This window comes from Podarcis bocagei (genome assembly GCF_964188305.1).
Source record: "Podarcis bocagei genome assembly, chromosome: 4".
In the NCBI taxonomy this organism is placed as follows: Eukaryota; Metazoa; Chordata; class Lepidosauria; order Squamata; family Lacertidae; genus Podarcis; species Podarcis bocagei.
Genome location: NC_138128.1, coordinates 89,971,514 through 89,996,798, shown reverse-complemented (window position 1 = coordinate 89,996,798; position 25,285 = coordinate 89,971,514). Strand labels below are relative to the sequence as shown.

The 25,285-nt window shown below is 48.3% G+C and overlaps 1 protein-coding gene and 1 long non-coding RNA gene across 4 annotated transcripts; one reads left to right on the top strand and one right to left on the bottom strand.

Annotated features, from left to right (window-relative positions):
• Positions 1 to 230: 230 nt before the first annotated feature.
• On the top strand, positions 231 to 25,073 carry PITX3 (paired like homeodomain 3; the record flags this gene model as incomplete). Of its 3 annotated transcripts, XM_081191823.1 has the most annotated exons (5): positions 462 to 499; positions 20,598 to 20,674; positions 21,428 to 21,563; positions 22,199 to 22,404; positions 23,478 to 25,073. In XM_081191823.1, the coding sequence occupies 4 exons, from the start codon at positions 20,636 to 20,638 to the stop codon at positions 24,024 to 24,026; spliced, it is 930 nt and encodes a 309-aa protein (XP_081047949.1). In that variant the 3' UTR covers positions 24,027 to 25,073. The 3 variants fall into 3 exon arrangements, with proteins under 3 accessions (XP_081047948.1, XP_081047949.1, XP_081047950.1); XM_081191822.1 differs by lacking the exon at positions 20,598 to 20,674 and having other exon boundaries at positions 231 to 499; positions 21,451 to 21,563; XM_081191824.1 differs by lacking the exons at positions 462 to 499; positions 20,598 to 20,674 and adding an exon at positions 593 to 684.
• LOC308585829 lies at positions 19,534 to 22,127 on the bottom strand. The gene is made up of 4 exons (XR_014007601.1): positions 21,848 to 22,127; positions 21,381 to 21,540; positions 20,266 to 20,380; positions 19,534 to 19,864 (listed from the first exon to the last, which is right to left on the bottom strand). It is a non-coding gene; the product is annotated as an uncharacterized lncRNA (long non-coding RNA).
• Positions 25,074 to 25,285: the final 212 nt, after the last annotated feature.

Sequence of the window (25,285 nt, the reverse complement as noted above, 5' to 3'; positions counted from 1 at the left end):
CGGACAACCTTCCTGCCGGGACCTTCCTTGTCACCTGGAGGCTTTGGCAAGCCGCTGCCACCGCGACCCCTCCTTCCTCGCCCGAGGGAGCTGGCCGACCCTGCCCACTAGCGGGCCTCCGAGGGGGCGGGCCGGGGAAGCGCCAGAGTCTGGCAAGGGCGGGGCCCGACGACGCCTCGCCTCGCCGCGGGAAGGGGGCGGGGGGCGCTTGGCCAGCCGCGCGGCTGCGAATGGGGCGGGCTAGGCGCGCGCTGCCCGATGGCAGCTGCCTGGGGGCGCCGATGGCCTCATCCTTAAAGCCGATGGCCCCCGCGAAGGGGACGCACTCGACGGCGGGACCCTCCTCCAGCAGGCTGCGGCCAAGCGCACGCAGCTCGGCAGCGCTACTCCGCAGGGACTTACGACGAGCGGAGCCGGAGCTGGGCAGCCCCGAAGGCTGGCGCGGAGGCGAGGCGAGGACAGCCGACGGCTCTTTCCGGGCGCACGGACGCCGCGCGCTGTAAGTGGTCGCTGCGCCGGCTTCTCCCCGCGGCGCGAGGCAACGGAGACAGCCGAGAGCGGGGCGGGACGGGGCGGGGTGCCGGGACAAGGCTGGGTGTGCCCGACGGCTTGCATTGCGCGCCCCTTGCCTTGCTGTCGCCGCCGCGTGTGGTGATGCCTATTCTGCCAGCTGCTCTTGGAAAGGTGAGGGCGCATCTTGTCCTTTGTTTGGTCCCGGCCTTCCCGTCGAGCCTGTGGTGGAGGTCGGCCGGTCTTTCTTCTGCTCAGCCTCCCCCTGCCGCAGCCGGTGGGCCGGGCGTGGTTTTCTGCAGTTGTGGAAAGTCTCCCACTCCACGGTTCCCCGGCAGCGCACTGGCTCTCGTCGCCGTCGAGGCTTCGCGAAGTGCTCCTAGGCAGTGAGACGGACGGGGCGCGGGGCTCGGGAACCCGAGGGTGAGTTGATCCGGTGGCTAGGGCACAGTCGAGGCGCCTGGGCAGGAGAGCCGAGGCGATCCCTCCGACTCAGATAAACTCTGCTTTCTGAACTGCAACGCAGACGCCGGTTTAGTTTCCGCGCAGAGTCGAAAAAGCAGTGCTTGTAGACGCACGAAATTATGAGCCGGGGTTTCCTTTGTAAGGTAACGGTTTGCTAAAAAAAAAGCTTGCGGGTGTACGAGAGAGGGGGAAGAGAGAGGAAGCGAAATGGCGCGGGGAAAGTCCGTCGGCTTTTGGACAGATAGACAAATGATATTTATGTAAGGACCGGGCTGCTGTTTACAACCGGAGGGATCTTGCAGGTTCCCAGAAGAGGAGATATTCAGTCTCCCCCTTGGGAACCCTTGTTTAATTTTTCCCCGCTTTTTGCTGGCAAATACGGCTCCTTATCAGCAGGACTTTTAATTTTGGTTAAAATCTGCCCTCAGTGAACGAAAATAAAATTTGGATTTTGCCTAGGAAAGAGACCTTTCAGAGAAGAATGATGATTAAATCGACAAACCGCTGCAAAAAGCAAAGTCTCAAACGAAAAACAAAACAAAACCCAAATGCATGTTCATGTCACCTTATTAATTCAGTTACTTTATTAATAGTTATTGATTAATAGTTTTGAGACTATTTTCTCTACTCAAGTTTCTATTTATAATTTAACATTACTTACAGAAGACAATATTTTTCAAAGACCAAATCAAAAATAATTTATCAGTAAAATTGTTCAAAAAACATATTGTATCCTGGCTTTCTTCGGAATGAAAACCACGGCGACTAGGAAGATGTAAATACTTCTAAATAAACCACAATATCAATACGTTTGTCCGTTAATTTAAAATAATCGCAATTATAATTCAACAAGATAGAATGCGGTAATTTGCACATTCGTGACACTAAAGTACCTTTTCAGTTTTTGCGTGTTTTCGTACTCGGAATGCAACGGTATGCAAAACTGTATGTCCATAGTGAAACCATAATTAAAAATATGTCCATAATAACCGTTTCCCCCCCACCCCACGAATATTGTGCAGAAGTTACTGTGCGGTTTTAGTTTATCAGGGCTTAATTGGCATTTGATCACCAGTGCGGGGACACTGTGCTCTTTACAAACGACTCCCCCATCCCATATGATCAGGCGGAAAGCCGTCGCCTGCTCTCTGTCTTAGTAGTTGCCATCGGGGCGCAACCACAGAAGCGCGTGTGCGCAGTGGCGGCGGTGCTCGGACGCCTTCTGGCCGCCCAGCTCAGGACAAACCAGGGAGCAGCCCCGCTGCCTCGCTTCGGATCAGGGGGTGGGGGTGCGGGGAGCCGTTTGGGCCGCAATCGCTTCTCCCAAGAGTGGATCTGCATAAAGAGAGAAAGGAGTCAGTTACGCACTTTGCACTCCGCGCAAGTTCAGCGACAGCGGCGGAATGGTGGCAGGAAAAAGAGGCAGCCCCTTTGACATACCACTCCGACCCCCACCCACCCACCGACCCACCCCCGCTCTCATTCGTTGCAGCGGGTTAGATTGGATGACAACCCCCCCCCCCCATCCCTTCTAAACTCTCCAATTTCATGATTCCCCGCGCGCTACCGGGTTGATCTGGCGCGATTCGCGGCTAACGCTTTGCAACACTTTTTCCCCGGCGGAGGGAGCTGGAGGAGCACTTCGTGGTCCCGATCCACAGTTCGGTGGTGGCACCTCCCCACCAGCTCCCCCTGGTTTTGCCGGGACAGCGCGGCGGAGAAAAGGCGCAGCTGGCTTGCAGCTGCCGACCGCCCCGACGTGGCCGCTTTCGGCTTGGCAGGAGAGAGCCCGCCTCGTGGGCGATTGGCGAGGCGGCTCCTACGTATCCTGGCAGCCTGATCCCTTTGCTGAGGGCGGGCGGAGCAAGAGACGCCCCTTCCCAGCCCCCTCTCGGAGCGGTGGTGGGGCGCCCCCTCGAGCCTCGACGGCAGGCTGGTCCCTTGCTCCCCGGGAGCTCAGCGCTGCGGGTTCGAAGGGGGCTGACTGAGTGGCTCCACTGGGGCCGGTTTGGCTTTCAAAGGGGCATGAGATGGCCCCGATGGGTTTGGACAGTGGTTCTCAAATTTTTCCCCCTCTGGCAACTTTTTTCATAATAAAAAATTGCTGTAAGATTTTGTTTTTTTAATTGACAGGTGAAATAGCTCAGTTGGTAGAGTGTGAGGCTCTTAATCTCAGGGTTTGAGCCCCACTTTGGAGACAAAATATTCTTGCATTGCAGGTTGTTTGGACAATATGACCCTCTTGGCAGTGGCGTAGCGTGGGGGGTGCAGGGGGGGCCGGACGCACCGGACGCAACATCTGGGGGTTAGGGTTAGGGGGCGCAAATCCACGGGTTACGGGGCGCAAATTACTTGCCTTGCCCCGGGTGCTGACAACCCACGCTACGCCACTGCCTCTTGGTCCCTTCCAATTCAATGATTCTATGAGAAGAAATGTATTGGGAAATAAAATCACAAGTAGGATTGCTCTCATTTTAAAAAGACATCTGTGCATATTCTGCAAGAAAAATACTGTATTTTTTGCTCTATAAGACTCACTTTTTCCGAATGCAGGCTGCGCAGCTATCCCAAAAGCCGGAACAGCAAGAGGGATCGCTGCTTTCACTGCACAGCCATCCCTCTTGCTGTTCTGGCTTCTGAGATTCAGAATATTTTTTTTCTTGTTTTCCTCTTCCAAAAACCGTCTTGCGGTCTGGTGCATCTTAAAGAGCCAAAAATATGGTAATTGTTTTGGGCTATGCTATGCTATACTACACTGAAATGTTTAAGCGTTTCTTTGATTGCCCTTGAATCTTCCTGCCACACTTTCTATCTTTTTCGGCCACATTCTTTGAGAACCCCTGGCTTGAACAGCAAATCGCGACCCATCCCATATTTTGTGTGTAGATTTTGACTAACGTGCAGGCAGCTTTGCTAAGTGGGAAGGTGGTGTAAAGTTCAGTGGGCTTGTTTTGGGGGTGGGGAGTGATGGGAGGTCATTTCAGTAGGACTTTACCGGAAATGGGAACCAAATCTCTATTCTATTCTTCCCTTTCTGCATCCATGGCGGGAAGATGGGATTCCTGCCACAGACAGGGCTGTGAGTTGGCAGCCCTGAGATGTTCCCTGGATTGCTGTGTCTGCTAAAATACCAGGGTTGCCTTGAATTCTCTCTGGTATGAAAACTTGAGGCCATGCTGGGTATTTTCAGGCCTAGTGGGGCAGGGGTGTGATTCTCTCTCTTTTTTAAAAATGATATTTATTCAAAATTTCATCAAAACAAGACACACAGAAATATATATATATATATATATATATATATATATATATATATATGCTTTCGTAGATTTTCACGGGTACAGGAATGCAGGTTTTGGTGTCTTCGGGTGTCTTCCCGTGTAAGAGTTGGGGTGTCTAGGCAACGTTTCGACGAGGTCTCACTCGTCATCTTCAGGCTGGTGCTTTCGGCTTCTTGTTACTGGAACAGAGCAGGATCTCAGTGTTTGAGTTCCTATAAATACTGTTGAGGGGGTGTGGTGTATAGCCTCCAACGTTCTGGGCAGAGAGGAAGTTCCCAGGTTAGTGTGTCTTTTCTTCTTTTGTTCATTAATTACTTGAGGGATATCTTGAGTGATTTCTTGAGTGATATTCTGAGTACCACTTAGGAGGGTCATTAGGTGTGGATTAGTTGCTAAAGCTTTCGTGTCTTGACCTCTTGACCTTGTGAAGAGTTTTTTCTGAGAAGATGGCTGTACTAAGTGCAGTACAGCCATCTTCTCAGAAAAAACTCTTCACAAGGTCAAGAGGTCAAGACACGAAAGCTTTAGCAACTAATCCACACCTAATGACCCTCCTAAGTGGTACTCAGAATATCACTCAAGAAATCACTCAAGATATCCCTCAAGTAATTAATGAACAAAAGAAGAAAAGACACACTAACCTGGGAACTTCCTCTCTGCCCAGAACGTTGGAGGCTATACACCACACCCCCTCAACAGTATTTATAGGAACTCAAACACTGAGATCCTGCTCTGTTCCAGTAACAAGAAGCCGAAAGCACCAGCCTGAAGATGACGAGTGAGACCTCGTCGAAACGTTGCCTAGACACCCCAACTCTTACACGGGAAGACACCCGAAGACACCAAAACCTATATATATATATATATATATATATACATACACACAGCAAGAAATAAAACAAAAAGAAAAAACCCCAAAAAAGAAAGAAGAAAAATACAAATCTCAAGTTGCAACTTTTCATTTGCTTAATTCTTGAACCTCCTCGCACCTCCCTTTTTGTATTCTAGTTTAATTCGTTATTTCAGCAAATTCTTCCCATGTTTCTCAATTTCAATTTAAATGATTAATCTTCACAATCCCTCTTATTTATTAATCAAGATAACCTTTCCATCTTTTAGTATAATCTGTTATTCAATTTACCTTAATCTCTTCATCCTTATCTCATCTTAAAAATCTTAAAATTTCAAAGTTTACATCATAGTCATACATATCTCCTTAACATCATTTCTACTAAAGCCAATTTAGTTCCTTTCCAACATATTCCCTCAAATTTCATTGATGTTGCACTAATTCCAAAATTAGCAAAAGAATTTCCCTTGATATCTCTAATTTTTATCCAACGTCCCTTCTTCCTGGTTTCGGGTCATGTCAGTCCTTTCTGTCCATTACATCCAGTCCATCAATCTGGTGTTCTAATGTCCGAGGCCCTTAAATCTCTTCTAGGCCCCTTCTGCAAATTTTTTTGTTCTTGTTTGTGCTTGCGCACTTCTTTATCAATTGTTGGTTTCTTGGGGAGTGGGTCTCTGGAGGGTTCCATCCGGTAATAGTTTCCATTTTCCTTCATCAGGTTGGCCCCTTCCCCCCAGTCCCACTCCAGGGGTGTGATTCTCCTTTCTCCAACAAGTAAACAAGGTGACAACGAGGCATTCAAGTTTTGCTGTTGTTTGAGACAAACCAGCGTAGAGGATGTCAGAAGATGTGGGGAAATAATCAGACTAGATACTTCTTTCTTTTCCTTTGTCCGGGTTCCCATCTCATGCAAGCAGTCTCAATGGTAACACTTTTTTGCTTGCATTGCTGATTCTAAACAAAGAATGTATTTCTGCTGACTCAAGCTCTTTCTGTTTTGCAAAACCAGTCAGAAGACAGGACCAGGGAGTTTGACGCAGCTTACTGACCAGCCAGGCAACTTGCATAGGTTTTCAGCCATGCTACGTGACGCCGGTGGCGCTGTGGGTTAAACCACAGAGCCTAGGACTTGCTGATCAGAAGGTCGGCAGTTTGAATCCCTGCGACGGGGTGAGCTCCCGTTGCTCGGTCCCAGCTCCTGCAAACCTAGCAGTTCGAAAGCACTTCAAAGTGCAAGTAGATAAATAGGTACCACTCCGGTGGAAAGGTAAACGGCGTTTCTGTGCGCTGCTCTGGTTTGCCAGAAGCGGCTTAGTCATGCTGGCCATATGACCTGGAAGCTGTACGCCGGCTCCCTCGGCCAATAAAGCGAGATGAGCGCCGCAACCCCAGAGTCGTCCGCAACTGGACCTAAAGGCCAGGGGTCCCTTTACCTTTACCTTTTTATATGGCTGGTCAGGAATGTAAGCCCGGTCTCCCTAGCCCATCTCAGTGTATTGTGGAATCTATTGTATACATCCACACCTGTGCATATGTATAAATACAGGTAATGTGGGGATCATGGGCGTAGCCAGGATTTACGGCCTCGGTCCAGTATACCTGAAGGAGTGTCTCCACCCCCATTGTTCTACCCGGACACTGAGGTCCAGCACCGAGGGCCTTCTGGTGGTTCCCTCACTTCAAGAAGGCAAGTTATAGGGAACCAGGCAGAGGGCCTTCTCGGTAGTGGCGCCCTCCCTGTGGAACGCCCTCCCACCAGATGTCAAAGAGAACAACAACTACCAGACTTTTAGAAGACATCTGAAGGCAGCCCTGTTTAGGGAAGCTTTTCATAGAATCATAGAATCATAGCGTTGGAAGAGACCACAAGGGCCATCAAGTCCAACCCCCTGCCAAGCAGGAAACACCATCAGAGCACTCCTGACATATGGTTGTCAAGCCTCTGCTTAAAGACCTCCAAAGTAGGAGACTCCACCACACTCCTTGGCAGCAAATTCCACTGTCGAACAGCTCTTACTGTCAGGAAGTTCTTCCTAATGTTTAGGTGGAATCTTCTTTCTTGTAGTTTGGATCCATTGCTCCGTGTCCGCTTCTCTGGAGCAGCAGAAAACAACCTTTCCCCCTCCTCTATGTGACATCCTTTTAATGTTTGATGTATCACAGTATTTTAATATTCTTTTGGAAGCCGCCCAGAGTGGCTGGGGAAGCCCAGCCAGATGGGCGTGGTATAAATAAATAAATAAATAAATAAATAAATAAATAAATAATGTTGGGGGGTGGAGCAGGACACCCACCTGTCACCATCCTCGGTCTAGCAGATTCAGAATGAAGTGTCTCAACAACAGTTGTTTCAAATTACTTTCTTTTGACCCCAAGTGCTCAGACGGACCTGTCAAAATCGTCAGTCGTTTGAAAACTAGGAAGCTAAATAAAATATTGACATCAGGGAGTACCTTTCATGTGGTTAACGAGTATATATTGCAAAATTACAAAGAACAATTTTTTGAGGGGTCTTGTTTTTTAAAAAAATCTAAACTAAAACAAGTTTTCTTGGATTTGCTGAAAATTCAAGTGACCTCAGCAAGTATTTCAGTTTCAAAGATGATTCTGATTGTTTCTACTTTTAGTTAAGTATTTTTATTTGTTTACTTGGTTTGGATGGGGGACTGCAGCACCCAAAACTTCTCTGTCCAGTCCTTGGGACTCTCCCCAGGCTGTGCCCCTCCTTGGGTCAAAGACCCTCCCCACAAGGCACATTCCTCCTCTCCACCCTCCTGAAATGTTTCTGCCTCATGTGAACCGATGGGGACGCACATTATAACCTTACATGACGCTGTGTAAAGTGTGGCTTCCTGTGGGATACCTGGAACACAAGTGTTTTGTCACTAAGGAGCCTGCTGGCAGGAGATTAAGAGGACATGTTGTTGTTGTTTTGATGGGAGAGTGGGAGATTTGGGAGAGGGAAGATCATGTGAAACCACAGAGAAAGACAGAGAGAGAGACAGAGAGCAAAAAGCAACATGCAGATAAGACAGTGGAGCAGAGAACTGCTGCCTCCTGCCAGGGAATGGCAGGATGAATTCCACAGCTGCTTCCCAGTCCAGGACTGTAGCAGCGGGAAGTTAGACTCACTAAAGGTAAAGGGACCCCTGACCATTAGGTCCAGTCACGGACGACTCTGGGGTTGTGGCGCTGATCTCACTTCCGGGTCATGTGGCGCTTCTGGTGAACCAGAGCAGCAAACAGAAACGCCGTTTACCTTCCCGCCGGAGTGGTACCTATTTATCTACTTGCACTTTGACGTGCTTTCGAACTGCTAGGTTGGCAGGAGCAGGGACCGAGCAACGGGAGCTCACCCCGTCGCGGGGATTCGAACCGCCGACCTTCTGATCGGCAAGCCCTAGGGTCTCTGGTTTTGACCACAGCGCTACCCGCGTCCAGTTTGACTCACTAGACCCACTGAAATAAACGGGCTGAAAACTCTTATCACCCACTTCCTTTTAAAAAATCCATTTATTAGAAAATTGAAAATGAGGGAAAGCAGAGGAAAAAAATGGGAGAAAGTAATGTCCAAATCTTTGTACATTAGACAAGAATCTGAAACAAAAAGAACCATACAAAGCTATAAAAAGAGCAAGCGTAATAGAAAAATGTAACTTTTTTTAATTTTTAATTAAGACCAAAGATGCCAATAACCCTAACGATGTTAAAAACTTTATAATGTGTGTAGGATTGCAGCCATAATGACTATTTCTTAGCAATTCTTAAAAATTGCTTCAATAAATCCCACTGTAGCCATTCAAGCTGACAGAATGTTTGATACCACCCCACAATATTTAAGAAGCAGCATTCTAGCCCCAACCAATTAGGGAAAAAAATCTAATTTCAAAATATGTATTATAGTTGTGTCTTTGGAATAGGCTCTGCAAGAATTTGAAAAAGCTTTTATCAAAAAGTGCTGCACAGGATCATATGCCACCAAATACGTATAGAATGCCCATAAATTCATATGTGTAAAAATCAGCAATCTTGTGTACACTGTACAAAAACTGTATGTGCACCGAATGTAACAGATGAACAGCCCTGATGTCTCTTCCAAACTATTCCTAAGGAGATAAAATAAAGTAGTGTACAGTGGTACCTCAGGTTACATACACTTCAGGTTACAGACGCCACTAACCCAGAAATAGTGCTTCAGGTTAAGAACTTCGCTTCAGGATGAGAACAGAAATTATGCTCCGGCGGCGCGGCAGCAGCAGGAGGCCCCATTAGCTAAAGTGGTCTTCAGGTTAAATACAGTTTCAGGTTAAGAACGGACCTCTGGAACGAATTAAGTACTTAACCAGAGGTACCACTGTACGTCTTCCTGAACAGGGACAGGTGGGATAAATAATATTCACTGAATTGTTCCAGTGCACAAGTGACATTAGCAATCTCTCCTCTGAATGCTCAGTATTTAATCTCTTAGACCTTTTAGAGTAAAGGATGTTTAACAGCAATGATAAATCAGCCACCCTTAGCTCCTTAGCTGGACTCTTCCCTTGAATGGTGGGCAAGAATGAAAATTGGCAGTTTTGTGAAGTCTTGCCATTGCTTTAAAAAATTATAAATTCACGTTTCCAAAGCTTCCAAGGTAATACAGTTCTAATAACATCAGGACAAATTTAAACAATCATAATAAATGCAACGAAATCATCAGCAGCAGCAGCAGCACAGGGTCACAGCCTCCATCCCTGAAGAAGAACGTGATCTCAAAAGCTGTAAGACCAGAGAAACTCCACACCTCACCATTGGGGCAATTGTGGTTGGGTCCCTTTTTCTCCTCACCTAACATGGTGTTAGTAGCTCTTGCAGCAGCCCATCGGAGAGGTTCCTGAAGGATGAGTCAGCAAATTCCCCCTAGCCTACAGAACAGATGAACTATCACAACAACAGCACAGAGTGTTTCGTTTTTCTTTTGTCATCCCTGTTTCATAGACGCAAAGTTCAGCTCGCTGTCTGCAGCAGGTAACCCTTTACCTAAAAGGCAAGGCCTCTCCAGCTTGTCATTATCCCAAATGTTGTTTCTTTGCTTCGCTGCTAAGAAATCTGCCTTAATGGTACCTTGCATTAGGAAATGAAGTGAATCGGAATCTTTCTGACTTTAAATAATTTTTAAAAACAACTTTCCCGGCTTCTCTTCTTTCATCTCTGAATATTGCACCAGGGAACCCAACTCATCGTCCATTAATATGCATGGGAATGTTGCAGCCCACATAAAGCAAACAGGATTTCTGTTGTTGTTGTTGTTACTTTAATAATTACCTGTATCTGCAAGCAAGCACTCTCTTTAGTCCTTCGAAAATGTGGTTCCTTGTCACACTTGAGAGAAAGTAGGAGCAGAATGAGAATCAGTGACCCAAATTTTCATGCGTCTTTCCAGGTCCAGGGGTGTAATTTGTTATAGGTGTAGCATCCGAACAAAATACCTTCTCGGAGTTTGTTTCAAAGGATTGGTTCTGATATAACAGGCCTGTCCAACAGGTCGATCTTGAGATCTACCAGTCAATCACGGGATGTCCCTGGTCGATGTTGGTCGATCACGGGCCCCTGACGCCCCCCCCCTTGTCCCCAAAAAGCTCAACAACTCTGGTCAATCCAATGAGTAGATCACTGCCTGATTTCTTTATAGTGGGAGTAGATCATAGCCTCTTGGAAGTTGGACAGCCCTGTGCTATAACATTTGCAGGATGACCCCCCCTAGGGGGAAGTGTTAATGTAATCCTAATGGGACACTTTCTTTATTTGGTTGTTGCCATTCTAAGGCTGTGTTTACCTTAATCTGTTGTGCCCCTGCCTCTGGTTTTGAATCCAAGTACACGCAACGTTAGGGATGCGGGTGGCGCTGTGGGTTGAATCACAGAGCCTAAGACTTGCCGATCAGAAGGTCAGTGGTTCGAATCCCTGCGACGGGGTGAGCTCCCATTGCTCAGTCCCAGCTCCTGCCCACCTAGCAGTTCGAAAGCACGTCAAAGTGCAAGTAGATAAATAGGTACCACTCCGGTGGGAAGGTAAACAGCGTTTCTGTGCGCTGCTCTGGTTCGCCAAAAGCGGCTTAGTCATGCTGGCCACATGACCCGGAAGCTGTACACCGGCTCCCTCGGCCAATAAAGCGAGATGAGCGCCGCAACCCCAGAGTCAGTCACGACTGGACCTAATGGTCAGGGGTCCCTTTACCTTTAATTGGGGAAAGGAAAACAAGAACAGGATTGTTTTGCGGAAAGGAGAACATGTATATGTGCTCTGGTCATCATTTGCTTGCAACTGATGTTAGATCAGTACTTAATTTCTAAAGTGAGAAGTGTGAGTGATATGCCATCCTTCTGTAAGCACCACTTCTTACTTTTAAGTGTGTGGGAAGGGGGAAACCTGCAGTTGCTCAGTGGCGAGGGGAAAACTGTCTGCATGTGTTCAGAAGTGCTCTCTTTATATCTACTTCAGAATGCTGTGCCTTAGCCACTGAATTAAACTCATAGTCACTTACCCAGCATTAGAAACTCAGATATATGAGCTAGGCACCTTAAATCTAGGTTACTCTCCACATGTTGTTGGACTACAACTCCCATAATCCCTAACCATTATCTATGCTGGCTAGGGTTGATGGGAGTTGGGAAGCTAAGTGCTGAAGAGCCACAGATCTCCAATTCCTGTTGTAAATTGCATAAAGGAAGCTATGTGCATAGACATGTGTTTCATGTGTATTTGGACTGCTGTGGGGTATATGGCTTGCCTCACAGCCAGTGGCGTAGCGTGGGTTGTCAGCACCCGGGGCAAGGCAAGTAATTTGCGCCCCCTAACCCGTGGATTTGCGCCCCCTAACCCTAACCCCCAGATGTTGCGCCCGGTGCGGCCGGCCCCCCCTGCACCCCCCACGCTACGCCACTGCTCACAGCTTTTATCGCCTAGTTTGAATGAGTGCATGCGCACACTTTTACCTCTTGTTTTCTAGTTGTGGCGAATCCGAGCCTTGGACTCTGCCCCTAGGACTACACACTCATTTACAAGAGTGAAATGTTGAAGGGTATGCAAAATCATCTTCTTTTTTGCCAACCTATACATCACCCCCTATCTTTAGACTATAAAGTGTGTGATATTTGATAAGCGTTTTCCACTTGATAAGCTAGTAGGGAAGCCTGTGCTCTTTGGCAAACGTTCCAAGCTTGCTACATGGATCGGTCTTTCAATAAGGCACTGTAAATCCATAAATTACTTTTATAATACAGTACATTATTTTGCTGTTTAATTTGCCCATGAACCTTAGGATGTGGTATCAAAGGTTTCCCCATTACTGCTCATGGATCTCTTTGGCTTTGCAGTGGCATCAAAACACCAGAGAAAATGATTGTCTAGAAAGCTTCCAGACAGCATCTCTTAACGTGGAAGTTTGTTTTAGTCCTTTGTCACTCCCTTCCATAGTTAGATCATTCTAGGTTGTATGTGTGACACAGTTGTGCAGGAAACAGCAACCTGAAAGCAATGCAGAGCTGGTTAAGAACGAAAACAACAACATGTGATATGTGGGGACACATTTTACCCTGATGGCTGCAGCTTCTCAGAGCATAGTCTCACCCCAGATTAGCGCAGGGCAGCAGCTAAGCCAAGGCTTGCATTAACCATGATTCCAGGTTTGAATAAAAGGCTAGAGGGGAGACCTTAGTCACAGACCTGGGTTGGGATGACATGTTGAGCCAAACTTTGGCCAGGGAGGAATAAAGCAGCTACCATCTCCTTGGGATCCAGCAGCAGTGCTGGATTTAAGGCGGTGCCGGCAGTTCCCCCCGCACAGGACGCTGAGCCAAGGGGTGTGTGCATAACAACAAGAAGAAATATTTACCCACTGAGCCTCTTGGGCTTGCTGATCAGAAGGTCAGAGGTTCGATTCCGCACGACGGGTTGAGCTCCCATTGCTCTGTCCCAGCTTCTGCCAAACTAGCAGTTCGAAAGCGCACCAGTGCAAGTAGATAAATAGGTATCACTGTGGTGGGAAGGTAAATGTGCTTCCGTGCACTCTGGCTTCTGTCAGGGTGTTCCGTTGCGCCAGAAGCAGTTTAGTCATACTGGCCACATGACCCAGAAAGCTTTCTGTGGACGAACGCCGGCTCCCTCAGCCTGAAAGTGGAGATGAGAGCCACACCCCATTGTCAAGTTTGACTGGACTTAACCGTCAAGGGGTCCTTTACCTTTACAGGTACCTACTGAGAAGATGCATAGAAAGAGCAACTGGGATTGGAAAAAGAATTATTGCCATCATAAGAATTGGGAGGCGGAAATTTTGTCCTCTCTCGGGGCGCCTATTACTAAAGTTTGCCCCTGCCAGTACATTTGCACCCCAATGTCTCTATTTTCCAGGGACAGTCCTGGATTTACAGAAGCCAGTTTCTGATTTGATCCCAGAATGTCCCGATGTTCCTATTTTCATTGGAGAAATGTTGGAGGGTTTGCATGGCTTGACTTAATGTGACATGCCAACATGGCTTTTGAATTCAGCAGAGCTCTGGATTTGTAAGCCCCCCCCCCCGAATATGATTGAAAGGTGGTATAAAATATTTAAAGTAACTGAACAAGCAGTAATTTGGCTTGCGAAGAAGTTTGAAGTGTAATCTATTTTGGGCGGTTGGCGGCAGAATTTGGCTAGAAATCCATACCAGCCTATGTCCCATTTGATCCATGATATTAACACTGGACTACATTGCAAGACTAGGGACGTGGGTGGCGCTGTGGGTTAAACCACAGAGCCTAGGGCTTGCCGATCAGAAGGCTGGTGGTTCGAATCCCCGCGACGGGGTGAGCTCCCATTGCTCGGTCCCTGCTCCTGCCAACCAAGCAGTTCGAAAGCACGTCAAAGTGCAAGTAGATCAATAGGTACCCTCCAGCGGGAAGGTAAATGGTGTTTCCGTGTGCTGCTCTGGTTCGGCAGAAGCGGCTTAGTCATGCTGGCCCCATGACCCAGAAGCCGTACACCAGCTCCCTCGGCCAGTAAAGCGAGATGAGCGCCGCAACCCCAGAGTCGTCTGCGACTGGACCTAATGGTCAGGGGTCCCTTTACCTTTACATTGCAAGACTATCGTAAGCTGCTCTTTTGAGCAGAGTTCCTCATTCTTCAAAAAGAGTACAACAGCAGTAGATCACATTGCAGTGATGCTGCGAGCAACTCCCTTGGCCTCAGCCTAACCCTCTGAAGTTTTCAGAGTGAAGTTTACTCTCACAAGCCACTCTCTCTCAGCCCCAGCTGCACTGACCCTCAAATTTCGGGTCCACGGACTTCATTTGCATTGGGAGGATTATTTTAAAGTGTTGGCAAACCTTAAACTAATGTTTTACATAAGAGAAATATGTCAGAAAGAAAATTTGCCTGAGAGTGGACATTCTGTCGCCCTGTCTCAGGTAAATTAAAACCTTGGGCTTCTCATTTGATTTCCACAGGCAGGGAAAACCATTTAAACATTCAGCATGAAACAGCATATGTAGACAATGACATTGGTTCTCTCTAACTTTCTACTCTCTGTAGTTTTAATGGTCTATAAAAGGAAGGAAGGAACTGCAAGTCTTTCACAGGCCATTTACCCCTTTACTTACACAACTTTTAAAAATAAGCCATAGTGTATTTCTTTTATATTGAATTGTAAATGCATAGCTACTTTCCATCTAAAAGGTGCTCAGAGGTTTACAACAGAAAATTTAAAATACATATAGTTGTTAGAAAGCTGACTGTGAATAAGTGGTGTGAATGATCCCTTTCTTACAACGAAAGGTCCTTTGGCCTTAGTTGCTGGTCTTACTTACTGATCACAAAAGATGGAGGCAAGAAACAGGAGAGAGTGCTGTCTAAGGCTACACTGGGACTGGGCTTTAAAAAACTGGTGCAGTGGTACCTCGGGTTAAGAACTTAATTTGTTCCGGAGGTCCGTTCTTAACCTGAAACTGTTCTTAACCTGAAGCACCACGTTAGCTAATGGGGCCTCCTGTTGCCGCCGCACTCCCGGAGCCCGATTTCTGTTCTCATCCTGAAGCAAAGTTCTTAATCTGAAGTTAGCGGATTCTGTAACCTGAAGCGTATGTAACCTGAGGTACCACTGTACCTTGAACTGGTAGCTGGTTCAAATAAACGTGATGGAAACAGAGGATTGGATAATGCAGAAACCTTACAGCTTGCCTTGCCTTACCGACAGGCGCTCGGCTACTTCTGAGTAGCAGGCTAATCGTGGCTGTTTATCTTCCAGTGATTAATGGTTTCCCATGGTTCCCATTTCAATTCCATTAAGATCACAAGTGTAGGAAAATTGCCCTGATGCTTTATACTCTCCCCCCACCCCCAAATTCTTATATACAAGAAATTCATGACCTTTCCTTGAACTTAGATTGCTTTTCCCCCTTTGTGCGTTTCTGGGCTGTACGTTCGAAATCAGAAATCATCTGAATTTGCTGCCCTGGTCCCCGGAGCATGGTTGGACAGAGAAGTGCATATTTATGCTGATGACACCACACATGGCCCAAATGACAAACCATTTCCCCTGGTGGCTCAGGGTGTGTGTTTAAAGCAGTAATGAGGACTAGAGAGACCCATTCGTGGTGCCTCAGAATGTACAGCTTCAGTACTCTGAATAAAAGGTAAAGGGACCCCTGACCATTAGGTCCAGTCGTGGCCGACTCTGGGGTTGCGGCACTCATCTCGCTTTATTGGCCGAAGGAAGCCGGCGTACAGCTTCTGGGTCATGTGGTCAGCATGGCTAAGCCGCTTCTGGCGGACCAGAGCAGTGCACGGAAATGCCATTTACCTTCCCACCGGAGTGGTACCTATTTATCTACTTGCACTTTGACGTGCTTTTGAACTGCTAGGTTGGCAGGAGCAGGGACCGAGCAACGGGAGCTCACCCCGTCGTGGGGATTCGAACCGCCGACCTTCTGATCGGCAAGTCCTAGGTTCTGTGGTTTAACCCACAGCGCCACCCGCGTCCCTCTGAATAGCTACCGTTAAATGCTAGCAGTGGCTTTGTTCAGCTCTTGGTGGTTCGCCAGCTACTAGAGGCGGAGGAAGGGGGTGCGGTGGGTACGATCCGCCCCAGGTGTCACCACTGAGGGGGTTACAAAATGCTGGGTGGCACTCACCGTGGGGCTTGCAGCACACCCGAGCCACGCGTCTCTTCTGGGAGAGACGCAGCGGCTTGGGCACGCGCAGGCTTTGCGCTGCCCAAATGGTCTGCCCTCTGCCTCCCACCCAGCTGTAGGGCAGCTGAGTGGGAGGAGGCAAAACAACAAATCTATGGTTATGGGAAACATACTCAATAAACACACAAGACTTAACCAGCTGTACTTTTGAATAAATAAGGTATAATATTCATTGTATCAAATTGTAGATTTCAACGGAAGTCTCATAAAGTTCAACGGAAAAAGCAGAAGACCCAGTGGATCAGTTCATTCTCTAGTCAGTTCATGCATAAGGTCCATACATGTATAAGTATCTTTTCCACCTGTCTGTTCACAGAGTCCAATAATCCACATTAAGGGTTGTTACAGTTCCACAGAATCCTTTCACAGAGTCTGAGACAAGGATTTCCGGAATATTAGCCTTGTTTCGCCATCCTAGGCTTCATCAGTAGAACAAGAAGAAAGAAAGAAGATTCCACCTAAACATTAGGAAGAACTTCCTGACAGTAAGAGCTGTTCGACAGTGGAATTTGCTGCCAAGGAGTGTGGTGGAGTCTCCTTCTTTGGAGGTCTTTAAGCAGAGGCTTGACAACCATATGTCAGGAGTGCTCTGATGGTGTTTCCTGCTTGGCAGGGGGTTGGACTAGATGGCCCTTGTGGTCTCTTCCAACTCTATGATTCTATGATTCTAGGCTCTAGGTAACGCAAATAAATACAATATCGTAATCTCACACATTTTTACATCAAAATTAATATAAAAAACATAAACAATTGTACATACCATATGTAATATTACAGGTATGGTAGTGGTTGCAGTACCTTATTTATTCAAAAGTACAGATGGTTACGTCTTGAGCGGGAGGAGGCAGGCAGACCCCAGAGGCCCCATGGTGTGCCCTGCCCCTATGGATGGGCTCACCCTGCCTCTGTGGGCGGCTCGCCCTGCCCCTGGGTGTGCCACCCCAGGTGCCTGAGTGGCTTCCTCCGCCTCTGCCAGCTACAACCTCTTTTGGATATAGATGACTTGGCCACTGTTCCCTGTGCTCTGGCAACTTCCAGACTGAATGACTGCAATGCTCTCTGTGTGGGGTTGCCCTTGAAGACAACAAAGAAACATCAATGGGCCCAAAATGCCAGCATGCAGATTCTAGTTTCGTTTCGATCTCATACGCCCTTCTGCTTTAAAACAGCTGCCTTGGCTGCTGGTTCCTTTCTGTGGGAATGTTCTGGGGTGCAGGAGAGGCTATATTGACTAATTCTATCCTTATCCAACTTGTGCTAACAAGTTCCCAAAATATCAGCAGAGTTTATAAACATTCCCCTTCAAGTTCGCAACGGTAACGTGTGCACAGGTTCGCTAGAACCTCTATAATAATTACTCTGGTAATTTCCCCTTTATTCCCTCTTAAAATACAAGAGGGAAGTCTTTATAAAAGTACAGTGGTGCCTCGCAAGACGAAATTAATTTGTTCCGCAAGTCTCTTCGTCTTGCGAGTTTTTCGTCTTGCGATGCACGGTTTCCCATAGGAATGCATTGAAAATCAATTAATGCGTTCCTAGGGAAACCGCCTTCAGACCAGGTCTGGGGACAGTCTGTCCCCGGACCTCTTCTGAAGGCTGGGGGGGGGACAAGGGCTTTTCTTCCCACCCCCAGCATTTTAAAAAACCCCGGGACAGCGGAGGACTTCTCCCCTGTCCGGGCGATCTTAAAATGCTGGCGGGCGGCATTTTAAAATCGCCCCGGGACAGCGGAGGACTTCTCCGCTGTCCGGGGCGATTTAAAAGCCCCTGGGAAGGCAGGCAGGGGGGACAAAGACTTTCGCCCCCCCGACAGCCTTCAGAAGAGGTCCTGGACCTCTTCTGAAGGCGGGCGGGGGGCGAAAGTCTTTGCTCCCCCCGCCTGCCTTCAAAAGCCCTCCGGGACAGGCAGGCAGGGGGGAGCAAAGACTTTCGCCCCCCGCCCGCCTTCAGAAGAGGTCCAGGACCTCTTCTGAAGGCGGGCGGGGGGCGAAAGTCTTTGCACCCCCCCGCCTGCCTTCAAAAGCCCTCCGGGACAGCGGAGAAACGCGCTGTGTTTCTCCGCTCTCCCGGGAAGGCAGGCAGGGGGGAACAAAGACTTTCGCCCCCTGCCCGCCTTCAGAAGGTGTTCCCTCCCCGCCGCCCGGCTTCGGAGCATCGTTCCGCAGCCGGGCGGCGGGGGCAGGTGTTCCCTCCCCGCCGCCCGGCTTCGGAGCATCGTTCCGCAGCCGGGCGGCGGGGGCAGGTGTTCCCGCCCCGCCGCCCGGCTTCGGAGGCAGGTGTTCCCGCCCCGCCGCCCGGCTTCGGAGGCAGGTGTTCCCGCCCCGCCGCCCGGCTTCGGAGGCAGGTGTTCCCGCCCCGCCGCCCGGCTTCGGAGGCAGGTGTTCCCGCCCCGCCGCCCGGCTTCGGAGCATCGTTCCAAAGCCCGGCGGCGGGAGGAGGCATTCCCGCCCCACCGCCCGGCTTCGGAGGAGGTCCGAGGACAGTGGGGAAGACGCGCTGCGCTTCCCCGCTGTCCCGGATATTTCCCTATGGGCTGTCGTCTTGCGAAGCAAGCCCATAGGGAAATTCGTCTTGCGAAGCGCCTCCAAAACGGAAAACCCTTTTGTCTAGCGGGTTTTCCGTCTTGCGAGGCGTTCGTCTTGCGAGATACCACTGTATAAAAGAGTTTACTCATGATCTGTTCACAATACGATCCCAGAAAGTAGACAGGCTTAAAAAGGTTACATACACTTAGAATCTATTTTGTTGCAAGATAGACCTTATCTCCTCTCTTGGCTGAGAGCCAAGAGGGCATCTTTAGATGCTTCCTCATCGAAAGAAAATGGCAGAGAGAGAGAGATGGCTGCCTGCCCTGTGCTTTTGTCATTACCTGCACAGGTGAGGCCACACCCACCTCTGGTCACATGCGGAGGAAGTCCGTCCCCAGGAAGTTTACCTGCTTACTGGACAGACATCCCTCCCCATGTTTTAACATGTACACTCTAGGAATGTTGTCATTGACTGCTCCTGTGTTTACATCCCACACTTTCCAGGCCCAGTTCAAGCTGTTTATGTTGGGGTTTGGAGCCCCAAGTGACTCGGGCCCCAAATTGACCCACCTCCTTTCGCACATAGCTAGGGTCAATGCTTTCCCCGGGAACTGAGAGTTGGGGAATGGGCTGAACTGACATTGGCAAAAGTCAACTCAGATAGCATGAGGAACCATGGGAAAAAGAAGAAGGGGATGTTGGAAATGTTATGACCGGTTGTTGTTTTTTTACCTCCCTCCGTAAGCCAGGCACAAGCTTCCTGGGCTTTCGGAAGGAGGCTTTGATTGGGGGGGGGGGGTGCCAGTCCTGTGTACCGGCACGTACCACCAGGAAAAAAACCAACACTAGTTTTAATTCAAATTAGCTGTAGTTTTTTTTTTCTGTTGTGGTTTGGCCTATCTCTGTTGTTGAGTTAAAAATGTCCTGTCAAGTCTTGTGCTTTGGGTAGTTCTGGTCCTTCGGCTGATACGTTTGCGTGTTGATTCACATCATCAAGTGGAAGATGGCTTCCTTCAGAACATCTACTTCTATTCAGTGATGAGGGAGAAGAGTGAAATGTAGGTCTTGTGCTTGGAAATAGCCAGAGATGAATTCCTACTTAGTTCATACCAGCAAACAGCACCAAAAAAATATTATTTTCGAAACAATGACAAGCAGACAAGCTGATTTGGGGCCAGGGCATAGAACAACGAGAAATTCCCTGCCTGTTACTGCTCACTCAGCAACAAATATTTGAGGCTGTGTTCTGAAACATACCCTTTTGAGTTTGTGTCCCAGTTCAGTCAATGGAAACGCATAGGGCCAGGGCTGCAAAAATAGATGTAGCTTCTTGTACAGAAGCAAAATTGTTCAGAAAATACCTTTTGCTTCAGACAGAATAAAACCTGTTTCTGGGGTTCCTACAGATCTCTTCTTTTATGCCGCTTACCTTTCTGCAAGTTGGCTAAACTTGTCACCTCTTGCTGGAGGGGGCGACTGTCTCGCTTCAGGTCTTTAGCAGGTGAAAAGGAGAAATTTGAATCAGGTCCTTGCAGCATCAGTCCCTGGAAGAAAGGAAATTGTGATGGCAGATGCAGTCGTATGCAAATAGCTGGGGGTGGGTGGGTTGGAATTATCATCTACAAACACTGGGAAGAAATTCCATCTGCTGCTTCCTTGAGAAGGGGGCCTTAATAAATTCTGAGACTGCAAAGTTACACACATCTTAATCAAGTCTTAATCCAAGGAATTAATGTGCTGTGCGTTTCTGCATAATTCCAGGAATCACGCAAAAGCTATGACAATAGCCAGAGCCGCAGATGGACTCGCCTCCTTGCACAAAATGCTGCATGAAAAAGGTATATTGAGGCAAACGTGGCTCCCGCCTTCACAGCGTTTCACGTACAGGTGCACCATCTCAAAGTGCCAGGGTGACTCGTGCGCTTTCATGTGCGTGGCGCGCGCATATGTGCTTGTCTATGCATGCGTGCGCACATGTGCCAAACCACTGTGCTTGCCTTCACGTCTACTGCAGAGGGGAAAAACCCTCCAGAGGTTTTTTCTCTTAAAAACGCTGACTTTTTTTATCTTAGAAAAGGAGTCGGCAGGGGATGGGGGGGACGGGACATAAATATTTCTTACTGTATATATGTTGTTCCCTGTAATAAAAGTGCAGGCTGAAATTGGAGGGAAATGTGAGGTAAGGAAGGAAGAAGATGCCCACCAATTCACAAGCAGGCATTGCCTCCCAGCTTTGACACTGCCTGCGTTGAGGAAATAGGTATAAATTTTGCAGCAGAGGCCAAAGGTCAGCTTGTCTTTAGCTTCTGAAAGTAACCAGATCACAAACATTTGGCATGAACCTACCAGTCCACAAACATGAAGGTTTATTTGTTAGCTTTGAAAGGTAGCTGCACTGCCAGAATTAAATCCCACTGTGCACAATGGGACCTGTTTTGGAGTAAAGACACTAATTCTTCACAGTGTTAGCCTGTGGCTGCAACAAGCACACTTATTGGATGTTAACCCCACTTAACCGAACTTATTCCCACCAAGTCAACTGACCTCCTAATCGTATATGGCACTCAGACATCACTTGGGCTCTTTTCCAGCTCTTCTCCGGTTCCTATTCCAGGCCGATGGAGTTCAACTTGCTCACTGACTCAGAGGCCCACAGTCCCAATCTCTCCCTCTCAGAGTCGGGGACACCACAACATGAGCACAGCTGCAAGGGGCAAGAGCACAGCGGTAAGTACGAAATTGGCTTTGCTCTGAACAGCAAATGGTGCTTCTCATTGCATAGCCTCCAGCTCTGGCCTGATTAGAAAGGGAGATGCTCTATTTGTTTCTTAGACATGAGCCTATCATAACTGGTGGAGCAGAGCTGCAGAACCTCATGCCTGAAGGCCAAAATCCAGGCCTCTAGCTGGCCCTCAGGGATTTCCCAGGCCGTGCCCTCTCCCCAATCCACCCCCTAGGCTAGAATAAATCACAGACACTTGACTTTGCAGATAAGTGAATATTTTACTCGCAAAGTTTCCAGAAGTTACAGCAAATATGTCTCCAACCACTGGCAGTAAAACAGAGATGAAAAAGGTTCCAAATGACTTAAAAAGAAAAGTATTTTGTTTCTTTACAAAAAGGATCATGCAATCTTTGGGTTAGGCTTTGAAATCTCATTTTTTGAGAGATTCAGTTCACTCGCCGGGAGCCATGACCACATGACTTCTTGCTTGTTCCAGGAAGCAGGAAGAGAAAAGACTCAGAGCTTGCTAAGCTCCGCCCCCAATGGCAACCTGAGCTCAGGTTAACCCTTTCTTGCAGGCAATTGTGAGTCAGTAATATATTACAACAAATCGGTGCTCTTGCTTTTGCTTTCACAGACACAGAAAAGTCACAGCAGAACCAGACCGATGACTCCAATCCTGAGGACGGCTCCTTGAAAAAGAAGCAGCGCAGGCAGAGAACTCACTTCACCAGCCAACAACTCCAGGAGCTGGAAGCCACTTTCCAGAGGAACCGCTATCCGGACATGAGCACCAGGGAGGAAATTGCTGTCTGGACCAACTTGACTGAAGCCAGAGTCCGGGTAGGCCTCATTCACACCCGCTCTGCTTTCTCTTAATGTGGTCAGAATTTGAGGATTCAATAGCAAACCACATAGCAGACCAAGCAGAATGGAAGAGGCCTCTGCATGTGGCTTTTATCTTTTTGTGTGAGCTATTATACAGTGCAAGTACTTTCTGAGGAACAGATTGCTCTCAAAATCTTGCATTTTAAAAAGCGAGGCACTCCTCTCACAATCACTCCTAATAGTGAACTCAAGCGGTGAGTGCCACCAAAGTAGGACCACTAACAAACAAGGGGGAGATACTCGCATGCTTGAGGAAAGCCTGAGGTTTGCAGAAGTACATTTCTACCCCAAACATGAACAAGCTGAAAGGATGGGGGGACACAGGGGAGGAGGAACACCAACAAAAGCCCATTGTGGACTGAGCATGCTCAGTAGACGTGGAATGAGGCGTAACAGAAGGAGAAAGAAAGTTGGAACACTGGGTGGTGGGAGATGTTGGTTGGCTGGGATCCTGTACTCATTTTAGAAGTGAGGATGCCTGCCACATTTTGTCGCAAGTTCCACCTCTTCTATTGCTGAGGACCCGTTGTAACTGCAGCTCCCATTATCCTTTGCGATGTTCACTGAGGCCGATGGGAGTTGTAGTTCAGCCCCGCCTGGTGTATACCCGGACACTGAGGTCCAGCACCGAGGGCCTTCTGGCGGGTCCCTCCCTGCGCGAAGCCAAGTTACAGGGAACCAGGCAGAGGGCCTTCTCGGTAGTGGCACCCGTCCTGTGGAATGCCCTCCCATCAGACGTCAAAGAGAACAACAACTACCAGACTTTTAGAAGACATCTGAAGGCAGCCCTGTTTAGGGAAGCTTTCAATGTTTGATGTATTACAGTATTTTAATATTTTTTTGGAAGCTGCCCAGAGTGGCTGGGGAAGCCCAACCAGATGGGCGGGGTATAAATAATAACTTATTATTATTATTATTATTATTATTATTATTATTATTATTATTATTATTATTATTATTATTATTATTATTACCAAGCTAACACACGCAGAATGCTAACTTAAGAAAACGCTCCCTTTCTCTCACAGGTGTGGTTTAAGAACCGCAGGGCCAAGTGGAGGAAGCGAGAAAGGAACCAACAGGCTGAACTCTGCAAGAACAGCTTTGGAGCCCAGTTCAATGGACTGATTCAGCCTTACGATGACATGTACAGCGGCTACTCATACAACAGCTGGGCCACCAAAGGCCTTGCCACCAGCACCCTGTCGGCAAAGAGCTTCCCCTTCTTCAACTCGATGAACGTCAGCCCTCTCTCGTCGCAGCCCATGTTCTCCACGCCCAGCTCCATCGGCTCCATGCCCATGCCTTCATCCATGGTAGCTCCCTCCACAGTGACTGGCGTGCCAGGCCCCAGCCTCAACAACCTCAACAGCCCCGGCCTTAACTCGGCCGTTTCATCCAGTACCTGCCCATACGCTTCCCCAGCCAGCCCATACACGTACCGGGACACGTGCAACTCCAGCCTGGCTAGCCTGAGGTTGAAAGCCAAACAGCACGCCAACTTCACCTATCCGGCAGTGCAGACAGCAGCCTCCAGCCTCAGCCCTTGCCAGTACGCTGTGGACAGGCCAGTATGAAGGCCTAGGGCCCCTTCCCCACCCACCCAACCCCGATAATCAGGAACTTGGCCATTAGCCCGACAGCCACACCCAGACCGACCAAATTCCAGGACGATGTGCTTCGTGACAACCATGCTGTTATAAACTTTCCGACTCTTCTCTTTTGTTTTTGGCGAAAGTAAACACAACCGCTCATCGAAAGCCCATTTGGGAAAGAGGACTTTTCTGCCAGGCTCTGAGGTCATTGTCAATCCGGCGCTGTAATGCGATAGCTCTCGGCTTGCTCCTGCTCCCGTCCGAGAACAGGCAACCCGTTCGTGCAACAATACGGAGAGAGGGAGACCCAGGAAAGGGGGGGGGACAGCAGTGCAGCTGCCGATTCCACTCACCAACGTATGTCTGTGCGCCGCGGCGATTTGCATGCCTGCCGACACGAAACCCTCCGAGGTCTAAACGCTGTGCTGGAAAGACCACAGATCGGTGCACTGAGGATTAGACTTCTTTCACGAATGTTTGCACAACGTCCTGTCGCTTCTTCTTCTTTTCCTTTGCAGATTTCGGCCTTTTGTAGTTGAGAGTCGGCAAAGGAAGATGTGGTCTCATGGAAAGGTTCAGAGTTCGTGAAGGCAGGGGCGAGAGAGGGATTATGAGCCGTGGGGAGGGTCTGGGACCCAGCTGAATGGAGAGATCCACTCGGGCACGATGATAAGATCCTGCCGCTCCCCCGATGTACACTGGTTTCTAAGACTACAGCAGAAGCTGCTAGCAGGTCGCCAAAAGGGATACAGAACTTTGACTTTAGCAAAAAAACAACAGCGACAACCGAAAGCTTCATAGTCCCTCCCATGCCTACCTGTGGAAGTCGGGGAAGGGAAGAATGAAAAGATATAGAGAAATATGAGCAAATAAAACATTCCCTGTTGGATTTCATTTTCGACCAGGCGGGAGTTAAATATCAGTATATCCACATACAGAACCCCATTGCTTTCCTTTTACAGTCAATGGCTCTTTCGTTCTCCCAACAATAAATTCCATTACAAAATAAAGCGGAAGAAATCCTCGCAATCTTTATGGGTGTCTGTTTATTGCAAGAGCAACGTGGAGCCAACACCTAGAATGAAAGCGTTCCGTTGCTCCCCCCCCCCCTGAAGGTGAAGAAACTGGGCTCTGCAGTTAAAGCAGACCTTTTTTTAATCCTAGAACTCGGTGTCTAAAAATTAGGTGTTAGCCTCAAGTTTGTCAAAAATAGCACCATGCAGCCAATCGCTAGGTCTTAC